Here is a 12,652-nt window from a genome sequence, read left to right on the forward strand (position 1 = left end):
TGCAGAGGTAGTGCCTGGCTCAGGGAAGCTCCCAGTGATAAAGCAGGAGAGAGGGAAGGGGGAATGGCTGGAGCTGGCCTCTGTAGTACCACTGTGAAGGGCAGCATGAGAGGAGAGCTCTGGAGATGGAGAAAACGTCAACCACGCTCCATTGTGGAGGAGATGGGCCTGATAGCACAGCCAGGGCTGCGATTAGCACACCTAGAGCTGCAGGGCCTCCCTGCCAGCTCAGGACACGCTCACTCCCAGGCATGGCCTTCCTCCCCGGGGAGAGGAGGAGAGGGCTGGTGGGAGCCGGGGAGCCTCAGCTTTGCCCCTGAAGCACTGTGCAGGGCACCCCACAGAGCAGTGGGGCCTCTGCCACAGCCACCGCACGCTGCAGAGGGGCGAGAGGGGATGGCCAAGCCCTCATCTAGTCCTCCTGCTTCCCCATGGCGCCGGCCTCCCCAGGGCTTGTCCTCTGCCCTGTGGGGAAGCGGCTGCCGGGGCCACGGCTGCGGCCATCCCTGCCTCCTGCCTCGCCTCGCCCAAAGCTGCCCCGCTCCCCTGCGGAGCTCCCGGGTGGGGAGACCCACCCCAGGGCGTTGGGAGCTCTGCCCGTCCCCACGCAGGGGCCGAGTGGGCCGACAGGCCGCAGCAGGAGCCCTCGCCCCCGGGGCTGGCCGGCCTGGCTCTCTTGCTCTTCGCAGCCCCGGGGCAGGGTGCGGAGGGGCCGCAGCCCACCTTCCATCGCACCTGCCCCCCCCCCCCCTCCCCACCCCCCCACGCCCCCAGGGGGGGATCAAGTTCATGCCCGACCCACCGGTGCGGGGCCAATGGGGCCGGAGCCTATTTCCATACGGCCCGGCCCGGCCCGGCCCGACCCCGCTGCCCTCAGAGGCCCCGGCGGCGCCACAGTAGGGAGGCAGCGGCCGGCGGGCGGCCGGGCCGAGCCCAGCCCCGCAGCCCCCGCATGGAGCCTTAGGGCCGCGGGCAGCATGTTCAGCCCGGACGGGGGGCTGCCGCCCGCCCCCTTCGGCCTCCTGCCCGACGCCGGACCGTCTTTTCCCCGCGGCGGCTTCGACGGAGCGGCCGCCCAGCCGCTCTTCTTCCCCTTCGCCGCCGCCGAGCCCGAGGCCACCCGCGACCCGCCGCCGCCCCGCGCCTGGCTGCCCCCGCCCGCCGGGCCGCCCGCCAAGGCGGAGCCGCGCCCGGGCCGGCCGTGCCGACAGCCCTCGCCCGAGCCCCGCACCGCCGCCTGCTGCGGGCCGGCCTGGCCCGCACCCCCGCCCTGGGCCGGGCCCGCGCCTCCCGGAGCGGCCAACACCCCCCTGTCCGGGCCGCCCTTCCCGGGCACGGCGGGCGCCGTCGCTTTCCCCAGCCCCCAGCTGTGTCCCGCCGCCCCGCAGCCGGGCACCGGCGGCGGCCTCTCCGGGCTGGGCAGCAGCGGCAGCTCCAGCGGCGCCGCCAGCGAGGGCGGACACTCCAGCGACAGCGGCGACGAGGTGAGACCCGACGGGACGGGGACGGGGCTGGGGCCGTCCCGCCTCGCTGCCCCCCGGCCTGGGAAGCCGGGCGCCCCGGCGCCCTTCCCCGCTCCGCGCCCATAGCGAGCCCGGGCTGGCTGCGCGCCGCCCCGTCGGGGCAGGGAACGGCCTGGCCTCTCCCGGCCGTCGGCGGGGCCCGGCCCCGGGTATAGGGGCAGGTGGGATCGCGGCCGGTGCGGTTCTGCCCGGGCTTTTCGGCGGGAGAAGCCCCGGAGCGACCCGACGTGTCCCTGGGTCAGGCGCCCGGCGGGGGTAAACGCTGCGGGGAGGCTTCTAACGGGGGTGAGAAGAGTTATTTTTAGGACCCGGCGGTGGGTGCAGCTTGTGCCGTCCCGCGTAGGCGATGCTGAAGCCGGGGCATGTCCTGCTCGGGCACCCAGCGCGCTGCCCCCGCTGTTCCGCGGGCACCGACGGCTGCCGGGGCACAGGCAGAGCCAGCCCGGGGGCTTGGGGGGGAAGCCTCGGGGGGTGTGGGGGGTGTCAGTGGGTATCCGCATGCCCAGCAGCTGCGGTTGAGGTTTGTGTTTGATAATGCTGAGCGCTGCCGTGCCCCCAGCCCGGCCCCCGCAGGACATCACGGCTCGGGGGGCGGCAGTGCAGGGGATGCCGGCGCTTGGCGCAGGGGCCCTGCGAGCTGCTGCGGGTGTGTTGGTTGGGTTTGTGCCCAGCTGCGTGTCCCCCGGGTCGCAGCCTGCCGCGGAGGGGGGGCTGTGGGACACGCTTTGCACCCCTGAGGGAGGATGCGGGTTGCCCCTCGCAGGGATGCATCGGTTTACTTGGTACTGAGAAGTGCCCCCGCATCAGCTGGGGGCTGCGCTGCGGTGGGGCGGGGAAGCACCTGGGTAAGGACCTTCCCAGCACAGACTGGTTCCGGGAAAGAAGTGTTGGAATCCCGCTTGTGTCGTGGGCGCTTTCTTCATCCTCCTTTTCCCCATCTTCATCCTCCTTTCCCCCTTCTTCATCCTCCTTTCCCCCCTTCTTCATCCTCCTTTTCCCCCTTCTTCATCCCCCTTTTACCCCTTCTTCATCCTCCTTTCCCCCCTTCTTCATCCTCCTTTCCCCCCTTCTTCATCCTCCTTTCCCCCCTTCTTCATCCTCCTTTCCCCCATCTTCATCCTCCTTTTCCCCCATCTTCATCCTCCTTTTCCCCCATCTTCATCCTCCTTTTCCCCCATCTTCATCCTCCTTTTCCCCCTTCTTCATCCTCCTTTTCCCCCTTCTTCATCCTCCTTTTCCCCCATCTTCATCCTCCTTTCCCCCGCCCTGGGTGCAGGCGGGAGAGGCGCTGGCGAGGGGGCTGCCCCCTGCCCCAGAGCCGTGGGGGGGAGGTGGGTGCCCACGCCCCGGGATAGGGGAGCCCTTGAGAACACATCGTGGGCGAGAGGCGATTCTGAGTCCATCGGGAAATGTGCCCATCGGTGCTGCCTCTGGTCAAGCCGCGGGGATCCGAGCCTGGGGCAGAGGGCAAAGCGAGGGGCTCTGTGCTCCCGGGACCGGCTCTCTGTCCCCAGGTCCTCGTGTCACCCTGGGCAGAGGTTCAGGGGGGGCAGACCCCCCTAGAAAACCCCTTCTGGCACCCACCCCGTGGCACCAAGCATCCATCACCCAGAGGTAGCAGGGGATGCCAACCCCCCCCCACTCCCAACCCCACGCTGACCCTGACAGACCCCGCTCCTGGCAGCCCCTGGGCGCCAGTTGTCTCCCCTCACTCCTCTCTGCTCCTGCCAGGATGCGCCAACCTCGGAAGAGCTGGAGCAGTTTGCCAAGGACCTCAAACACAAGCGCATCATGCTGGGCTTCACCCAGGCTGACGTGGGGCTGGCGCTGGGCACCCTTTACGGTAAGGATCCTGTTGTCCCCTCCACACCCGGGGGAAGGGAGGGGCCTAGGAGGGAGATGGAGCCACCTGGGCAGTGGAGATTTCTGCTCCTTAACGACCTGTAAAGAAGGTGATGAGCACCAGCCCCAGGGCTCCCGGGCCTCCCAAGTTAAGTACTTGATCTATTGGGAAGGGTTTGATAACAAGGAATGGCTTCTGCAGTTTCAGCACTGTAAATCCCTGCTGAAGCAGCAGGGAGGGCTCCTTTCCTGATGCCCTATCCCCAGGGATGCTGGACTGGGGATTCTGGGGGTGGGACAGCCCCCCTCAGCGTGGGGGCAGGAGCAGGACGTGATGCCCTTGCCTATCTGCACAGGGAAGATGTTCAGCCAGACCACCATCTGCCGCTTCGAAGCGCTCCAGCTCAGCTTCAAGAACATGTGCAAGCTGAAGCCGCTGCTGCAGCGCTGGCTCAACGAGGCAGAGAACACAGACAACATGCAAGAGGTACGGGGCAGGGGGGGCTGGGGGTCCTGTGCACTGGTGACATAGCAACTGGAGCTTCCCTTTGATTTTAGACTTGGTTTTTGGGAGAGAGGAGGGGAGCAGCAGGCACCCGGTGCTTATAGCAGCATCTCACTGCTGTGGCTTCTGTCTGACTGTGCAGGGAACCTTCTGTTGAGCTGGGGGCAGCCCAGATCCCCCTGCAGACACCTCGTGACAACTGTGGCAGCTTCTCTCTTGGAGCAGCCAGGTTCTGCTGGAGTCTTAAGGCTGGAGGTGCAACTTGCTGCCAGCAGGGGAGCCTGGGGGGATACAGGAAGATGTGTCCACCCCCCTGCATGAGCTGTAGGCAGTGCTGGGACACTGAATGGGCCCCAGCTGCAGCGGGGTGACACTTGGTGGACACTCAGCTTTGTCCCTCATCCCTCCCAGACCTCTGCATTGTGAGTCCTGTGACCAAGCACGTGCTCCTGCTCTCCTTTCCAGATGTGCAATGCAGAGCAAGTGTTGGCCCAAGCCCGGAAGAGAAAGCGCCGGACCAGCATTGAAACCAACGTGAAGGGGACACTGGAGAGCTTCTTCCGCAAGTGTGTGAAGCCCAGTCCCCAGGAGATCTCCCAGATCGCAGAGGACCTCAACCTGGACAAAGACGTAGGTTGGGAGGGTTCACAGGGTGGGGTGCCCACGTGGAAGGACTCTGGTTGTGGAAGAGTGTAGGTAGAATCATAGAGTCATAGAATAGTCTGGGTTGGAAGGGACCCCAAGGATCACAGAGCTCCAACCCCCTGCCACAGGCAGGGACACCAACCTCCAGGCCTGGAGCTACACAGGGTTGCCCAGGGCCCCATCCAACCTGGCCTTGAACACCCCTAGGGATGGGGCACCCACCCCCTCTCTGGGCAGCCTGTTCCAGCCCCTCACCACTCCCCCTGTAAAAAACTTCCCCCTAATATCTAATCTAAACCTTCCCTCCTTTAGCTTTAGTCCATTCCCCCTTGTCCTGCCATTATCTGCTCTTTTAAAAAGTTGAATCCCCTCCTGCTTATAAGCTCCCTTCAGGGACTGGGAGGCTGCAATGAGGTCCCCCCACAGCCTTCTCTTCTCCAGGCTGAACTCAGCCCAGCTCCTTCAGCCTCTCTCCATAGGGGAGCTGCTCCAGCCCTCTGATCATCCTTGTGGCTCCTCTGACCCCTCTCCAACAGCCCCACATCTCTCTTGTATTTGGTGCCCCAGTACAAAGTAGCCAGGGCTGGTGCCACCCTTGGCGTGTCTGGCCGCAGCGCCAGGAGCTGTGCTGTGGAGCTGCCACCAACAGGCTCTCCTTGTCCCCCCCACCCAGGCTGCCTGGCCTCACCCCTCTCTCTCTCTCTCTCTCTCTCCCTGTCCTGTCTCCCCCCTCTCCCCTTTCCCAGGTGGTCCGGGTCTGGTTCTGCAACCGGCGTCAGAAAGGCAAACGGCTGCTGCTGCCCTTCGGCACGGAGGCGGAGGGGGTGATGTATGACATGAATCAGAGCCTGGTGCCCCCCGGCCTGCCCATCCCGGTGACGTCCCAGGGCTACAGCCTGGCACCCTCCCCTCCTGTCTACATGCCACCCTTCCACAAAGCTGAGATGTTCCCTCCGGCGCTGCAGCCTGGGCTCTCCATGAGCAACAACAACCACTGAACCGGGGGCTGGGGGGCTTTGGGGGGGGGCTGTGGGGGGGCTGCCCCCATGCTCTGCGGCTGGGCTGGCTTTCTAGGGACAGCTGCCCCCCCCCCAGGGCCTGCCTGGGCACTCACTCTGCTGCCTTTTTGGGGTAGGGGGTTGGCAGGGGAAGGGAAGGGCTGGGAGCTTGGCACAGGGATGGTGCCCCAGTTGCTCCCAGCTCTTCCTAGTTAGGAGTTTACTGGTCCCAGCAGTGTTGATGCCCCCTCCAACCCCCACTTGGGGGGGGCAGCTGTTCCTGCCCCCTGCCAAAGCCCCACACGTGCCCAGGGTGCTGAGCAGATGCTGCCTGTGCCAAGCCCAACCAAGACACTCTCCTTTGAGACCCAGAAAAGTATTTTTAAATTTTTTGAGGGGTGGGGGTGGGGGGGTTGGTTTTATTTTTTTTTAATGGGTGTTTTTTTGGTTGTAGTTTTTAATAAGCAAAAATCTTTGTGTAGTGATGACTTAGTTTCCCAGGTGCCTCGTCCCTGTCAAGTAGAGCAGGGCTGGGGTGCTCAGGGCCCAGGGTCCCTGGTGGCTCTGCCTATCCTCCCAGGCAAGCCAGGGCAAGCCCAGGGCTGGAGCCTGTGGCTGGAGCCATGCCCTCCCTGCCCTGGCCTGGCTGCCCCTTGCCCTGTGGCGCAGGAGAACTTTGCCTGTTCATGGCCAAGCTGGTGGGGCTCATTTTGGGGGAGCAGTGGGGTGTGTGGGGGGTGTCCTCCTGGCCCTTGTTTGTGCCCAACATTGCCCCAGGTCCTGTGTGCCCACTCCAGCTGTTGTCCCTCTGCCCCAGCCCGGCTGCTCAGGGACCATCTTTCCCCAGGGGGCAATACCACCCTGTCCATGCTGCTGGCCCCCCCATGCCTTGGAGCCTGCTGTAGTTGATGTTCATTTTTTCTTCTCTTGATCACATTCCGTCTGGCAATGAAATAAATCTCAGTTCTTTGGGGCCTGAGTGTGAATTCAGCCTTTCCCCATCCCCTGGCACAGCCCTGCTCCTGCACAGGGCCGGGCAGCCTGGAGGGGGGGTGCAGGTTGGGCTGAGTGTGGGTCACAGTGGGGCTGGGCTGGTGACACTGTGAGTGTGTCACCGTGCCAGCAGTGCCTGGCTCTTGCCTGCCTGCAGCTGGCCCACCAGGAGGAGCAGCTTGGTCCCAGGGGGACAGCCAGCTCCTGGAAGCCTCACTACCTCAAACCAGAGGTGGTCAGGATGGGGTGGGGGGGTGTGTCACCCAGTTTGAACTGCTGTTCTTTCCATAGCAGCTTTTGGGAAGTGTGGGAGTGTGGGGAGATCTCCCTTCCTTGCAGGTGGCACCATCAGCTGCTGTGGTTTGGGAAGGACTGGCTAGGGAGGGATATGTAGGGAGTCATCCCACTCCCAGCCCAGAGGAGCAGGAAGCCTGGGCTGCCTTTGGCTGCTAGCCTGGCACTGGGGAGTGAGGGATGCTCCCTCCAGCTGAGGCAGGTCTGGGAGGGCACCGGGGATCAGGGTGGCAGCCCAGCCAGGAAAGCCAAGTGCTGGGGGATGATGCCTTTCACTGCTGTGGTCCCTGTGGCTGGTTTGCCACCAACCTGCACCCCTGAGGGGTTTTCCCCTGAGCAGAGGCAGTGAAATGACCCAGCCTGTGGGGAAAGCCCCAAAAGGCCCTTTTTTGGCTCTGCTGCTAGTACATGTGGGTTTGGTCTGACTGGCCTGCAGCCTTGCTGTGCCAGGCAGGAGCAGGGCTGCTGCAGGCAGCTGCCTGTGGAGGGCTGGGGTGCACACAGAGCTGCTGGGGGTCAGCTCCATGCTCCCCATTGCTTCCTAGGGCCTGGGTGCCCAGACCTACATCCCAGTGCAGCCTTGGAGTTGGGGGTATGGCACCTCCTGGGAGCTGCCCCCCCACCCCCAGCCACTGCTGCCTGGTGCTTTGGGGGGTGGCTAGGGGTGCTGGCAACCTGCAGCCTGCCTGGGAAGGGTGTCACCTCCCTGAGGTTTGCTTCTCTCCACATTTCCACCGATTCTCCATTCCACCACAAGGCCAGCCAGGCACAAGCCCCAGCCCCCTGGAGCCCTTCCAAACCCTGATGCCCCCGAGCCCCTCTGCAGGTGCTCAGAGCCCCATCTGCTCCATGTTTCAGTTCACCCAGCAGACCAACGTGACTGAGATCGGAAGCCACAGCCAGCGGCTGCCAAACTGCCACACGGGGAGGGCTGGGCTGGCTCAGCAGCTGCTGGGACCAGGGGCACCTCAAAGTGCCATGGGGGGGGGGCAGGGATGTTCTCTGCTGAGTGGGTGTTGCTGCGTGTCCCCCCTGCACCCCCACCACGGGGCAGCTGGCGGGGTGGCAGGGGTGGGCTGGATGACTTGGGGCTGCGGTGAGAAACCTGTAATCCACAGTTCCCAGCAGGGAGTGGTGCTGCTGAGCCAAGGGGCACCGAGGGAGGAAGGGAGGGATGGAGCCATCGTGTCCCACACCTTGGTCCTGTCACCTGGCCCTGTCGTCTGCCACTGAGCACAAGTGGGCGCTTCCCCTCTGGGTGTCTGGGCATTGACTGTGCCCACCGTGTGCACGGCGTGGGAAGGGTACGTGGTACAGGGTGCCCATGGTGTGGGGGGGTGTGTGGTACAGGGTGCCTGTGATGTGGGTGTGTGTGCGGTGCAGGGTGCCCGTGGTGCAGGTGTGCGGTACAGGGTGCCTGTGGTGCAGGGTGCCCGTGGTGCAGGTGTGTGTGGTGCAGGGTGCCCATGGCACAGGGTGCCCATGGCGCAGGGTGCCCATTGCACAGGGTGCCCGTGGTGCAGGGTGCCCGTAGTGCGGGGTGTGTGCTTGGCACAGGGTGCCCATGGTGCAGGGTGCCCATGGTGCAGGGTGTGTGCTTGGCACAGGGTGCCCGTAGTGCGGGTGTGTGTGGTGCAGGGTGCCCGTGGTGCAAGGGTGCCCATGGTGCAGGGTGCCCATGGTGTGGGTGTGTGCAGTGCAGGGTGCCCGTGGTGCAGGTGTGCGGTACAGGGTGCCTGTGGTGCAGGGTGCCCGTGGTGCGGGTGCCCATGGCGCAGGGTGCCCATGGTGCAGGGTGTGTGCTTAGCACAGGGTGCCCGTGGTGCAGGGTGCCCATGGTGCAGGGTGTGTGCTTGGCGCAGGGTGCCCGCGGTGCAGGGTGCCCGTGGGGCAGGTTTGTGCAGTGCAGGGTGCCTGTGGTGCAGGGTGCCCATGGCGCAGGGTGCCTGTGGCGCAGGGTGCCCGTGGTGCAGGGTGTGTGCAGTGCAGGGTGTGTGCTTGGCACAGGGTGCCCATGGTGCAGGGTGCCCTCTTGGCGCAGGGTGCAGGCTGCAGCTGCTCTCAGCGCGGGGGTGTGGGGTACAGGCCATGCAGGGTCTGGCCATGCTGAGGGCGCACGGGCTGAGCTGCTGTGGCCACAGGGTGCCCGTGGGGCCGGGTGGCTCCGGACTCGCTGCGAGGTTCCGGGTGCCACCGCCCCGCTGGCTTCCTGCCGCAGGCTGGGCACGCTCACAGGCCGGCAAGAAACCACAGCAGCTGGGGCTGGCACTGAGCCTGCTGAGATTGCTCTCCAGACCATCCAGTGTCCTGTTCGGCCTTGCCAGCCCAGTCACACTGCCAGGTCAGGAGTGGGGTGCATGAGGTAAATGGGTGCTGCTGGGCCATGCTGGCCAGTGGCAGAGCTGTCCCTGTGCTCTGTCCCTGCCACAGGCTCCGAGCCCCACCGTGCTACCCCAGCTCCTCCACCACAGCCCCCTGAGGCCTCTGCCACCAGAGCTTTGCCACTCAGCAGAAGATGCTGGAGGGACACAGAACGATCACAGGGGAAGGCTGGGGAGCCCTGAACCCCCTCCACCCCCCACACCACAAGTTAGAGCCTCCACAGCAGTGTCATTTATTTGTAAAGCACCCTCTTGTTCTGTCAGCAGCCTGGTGAGGTAGGTCAGTGTTGGGTTGGGGTGGAGGGGATGGACGGACAGGACACAGGATGACATTCAGTCCTGTTTTGCAAGAAATCAAGTCATGTGGAGTTGCTCAAGGTCCCAGTGTGGCAACAGCCAAACTGGGAGGAGAGGTTGGGGCTGCTGTATCCCTCCCTGCCCCATGTCCTGGTCTGAAGGAGCATGCCCCATGCTCTCTCACTGCCCAGATGCATCCTTGGTGGTTCCCAGCACACGTCAGCCCTGTGCTAGGTGTTGAACCAGCTCTCCAGGTCAGGATAGACGTGGCCACGGGGCAGGCTGGGGTAGGCAGTGCAGATGGTGCAGATGCGCTCCCGCCAGTCAGCGTAGAGCTTCACGCTGTACCTCTTCTGCCAGGAGAAGAACTGCTGGTAGCGGCTGGAGTTCATGGTCTTCAAGAAGGTGGCCAGCTCTGCCAGGGAGCCAAAGTCATCGATGTGAATGAAGGAGTCTGCAGGAACAAACTGCTCGTAGTTGGCGCGGGGAGGCCCCAGCACCACGGGCACGGTGCCAGCCATCAGCGAGTTCCTCCAGAGCTTCTCCGTGATGTAATCCTGGTGGATGGAGTTCTCAAAGGCAAGGTAGAACTTGGACTTGGATGTCACTGGCAAGAGGCAGTCCTTGCAGAGAGGCTTTTTGGTTGCTTTGCCATAGATGTCCACGTGGAGGTACCTGGAGAGGTTTTTGTAGACTTCAGCTCTTCTCTGAGCCCTGTGGTAGTTGCTGATAACCCAGGACACCAGGTTGGTCTTCTCAGGGATGTTCATAGTCGCAGAGCGGTTGGGCACAAGCTTCCCGTAGGGGATGAAGATATCCGAGTCCCGTCTGTAGGTCATCACCCAGTTGAAGGTCTGGTTCCACCCCGAGAGAGCTTTAGTGTTGGAGGGGGACTCCAGGGACACCCACACCCAGTTCTGCCCTGGTGGCTTCTCCTTGGGCAGCGTATCCCTGTTGGCACGGAGCCTGGTGTGGGGGAACACCACCACGTCTGCCCGGCGCAGGAGCTGCCGCTCGGTGGTGAGGCTGCAGCCCGCGATGCCGTACCGCTCGCGGCACACGTCCCCGCTGATGTTCGGCACCTCCTTCGAGGGCCATTCCCACACCAGGACCACCAGCGGCTCCGTGTGGTTGGGGAGTGCCCTGGGCACCCTGGAAGGGTTGAGGAAGGGCCGCAGGTTCCAGAGGGTGGTGACGAACACGCCGGTGGTGACCATGGTCTTCATGCTTGGCCGGCCCCACGGCAGCCGTGGCAGCGGCAGGGCCCTGGGCATGCTGTCACCTTTTGGGGTGACAGAGGTGACACCTGGGAGAGAGAAGCCGTCAAGGGGCATCAGAAGGGAGGTCATGGAGATGGAAGGGATGAGGAAAGGGCTTCCCCATGAAACTTGGGTCCCAGTGTCACCCCTGGCCCCTCTGCTGGCCCCCATATCCTCCCCAGGGTCCCTCATGCACCTGGTGGCTTTTGTGTTACCCTGGGGGAACAGGGATGCTGCCAAGGGGGGGCACAGATCTGATGGGAAGCAGCCCCTCCACCCTAATTGCCTCACACAGCTCCCCAGTACACGCAGGAGAGATGGAGTCCTTGATACTGCTCCGTGCCTCAGTTTCCCCACATGCCAAACAGCCACCCTTCTTGCATTGCCCAGGCCAGGATGAGCCTGAAACAGCCAGCCCTGCCACAGCCAGGCTTGGAAGAAAGGTGCTGGGGATTTGTAGTATGGAGCTACACACCCAAGAGCCACACACCTCCACCAAAGGAGGAGCACCCCTGGGTCCTGCCTGAATAACCCTGTGCAAGACCCCAGCTCCAAGCCAAGTCCCTGGGAGTGACTGGGAGTCTAAAATCCCACTCAGGGCTGGAGTGGAGTGTCCTTCCTGTGAAGTGTGCCCAGCATGTTCCTGCAGTGATGGCAGGGTTCAGGATGCTCTTCTCACCCACTAAGGGCCCCGGGGAGCCCCAGGCAGGTGGAGCTTGCAGCCTCAGTGCTCCAAACACTCATGTTTTCCTTGTTGGCTTGAGGGAGAGCCATGCAGGCAGGGAGCCATGTGCTGGTAGGGCTCAGTGAGTGGGAACCCCACCACGGTGCCCATGTCCCTGCCTCAGGCCTTTGCTGGCAAGGCTGCACTTTGATAAGTGGTGCTGATGGGAATAGAGCAGTGGGGTGGTGGTGATGGGGACACTTGGCCAGGCTCAGGACTAACACCAGCTTAAGCCCACCCTGAGTACAGGGCTCAGTGCTCACAGGCCACAGCACCCAAGGTGGTTTTCTCTTGGAGGCAACCCCTGAGAACGTGCCAGCAGCCCGAGCCCGGCTGCCAGCCAGGGCTGTGCCAGCTCCTCTGTGATTTTGGAGCCTCCTGGAAAGCAGTGCCCTGCTTCCCCACCACAGCTTTGCTGCAAAACATCCCCTTCAGTGCCCCAGCCTGCTCCAGCTGCCCTGCTGAACTCCACCAGCTCAGGTTGGGCTCCAGAAAAAACTGACACCTGAAGAGGGGAGGGTTGGGAAAGCTCTGCCAGCTGCCTGCACTGCACATGGTGCTGTGGGTCTCTCTGCCTGCCAGACTCTGGCAGAGGGCCTGGTAGCCCCATTTTGAGGATGCAGAATCACAGAATCACAGAGTCACAGGGGTTGGAAGGGACCTGGAGAGCTCATGGGGGTCCAACCCCCCTGCCAAAGCAGCTCATATTGCACAGGGAGGCGTCCAGCCGGGGCTGGAATCTCTCCAGAGATGGAGACTCCACACCCCCTGGGCAGCCTGTCCCAGTGCTGACCCCTTTCCCAGCCCCTCTCCCTGGGTGGTCACACACTTACCGGGTGAAGGGTTGGCCTGGCAGGGTGTGGGGTGGCTGCGTGTGTCTGCCCGGGCGGCTGCCAGCGCCGTGCTGGGGCACTTGGCAGTTGGCAGGCTTCCTCTTTGCTGTGGTTTTGCCTCAGCTTGGCCCCACTCTGGGTCCTTCCTGCTGTGTGTGGCAGCTGGCACAGCCCCACTGCAGCACCTCCCTGGCACTGGGCGATGTGTGAGACGCAGAGCTGTGGGTGCCCACGTGCAGGTAGGTGCCTCATGGCTATGTGGGTGCCCCGTGTCCAGATAGGAGCCTCATGGCTTGTGCACATCCCATAGCTGAGTGGGTGCCCCACGGTGTGGTGCTACACGTGACTGGGTGAGTCT

At 63.9% G+C, this 12,652-nt stretch overlaps 2 protein-coding genes across 2 annotated transcripts; one reads left to right on the forward strand and one right to left on the reverse strand.

Annotated features, from left to right (window-relative positions):
- Positions 1-977: 977 nt before the first annotated feature.
- LOC311198554 (POU domain, class 5, transcription factor 3-like) lies at positions 978-5,513 on the forward strand (the record flags this gene model as incomplete). The annotated part of the gene is made up of 5 exons (XM_084272528.1): positions 978-1,484; positions 3,255-3,366; positions 3,722-3,852; positions 4,336-4,500; positions 5,262-5,513. 5 exons carry the CDS (start codon positions 978-980, stop codon positions 5,511-5,513), a joined length of 1,167 nt encoding a protein of 388 aa, XP_084128654.1.
- Positions 5,514-9,708: 4,195 nt separating this feature from the next.
- On the reverse strand, positions 9,709-10,752 carry FUT7 (fucosyltransferase 7; the record flags this gene model as incomplete). The annotated part of the gene is made up of 1 exon (XM_084272529.1): positions 9,709-10,752. One exon carries the CDS (start codon positions 10,750-10,752, stop codon positions 9,709-9,711), a length of 1,044 nt encoding a protein of 347 aa, XP_084128655.1.
- Between the last annotated feature and the right edge of the window lie 1,900 nt (positions 10,753-12,652).

This window comes from Gallinula chloropus, assembly GCF_964237585.1.
Source record: "Gallinula chloropus genome assembly, chromosome: 18".
Taxonomy (NCBI): Eukaryota; Metazoa; Chordata; class Aves; order Gruiformes; family Rallidae; genus Gallinula; species Gallinula chloropus.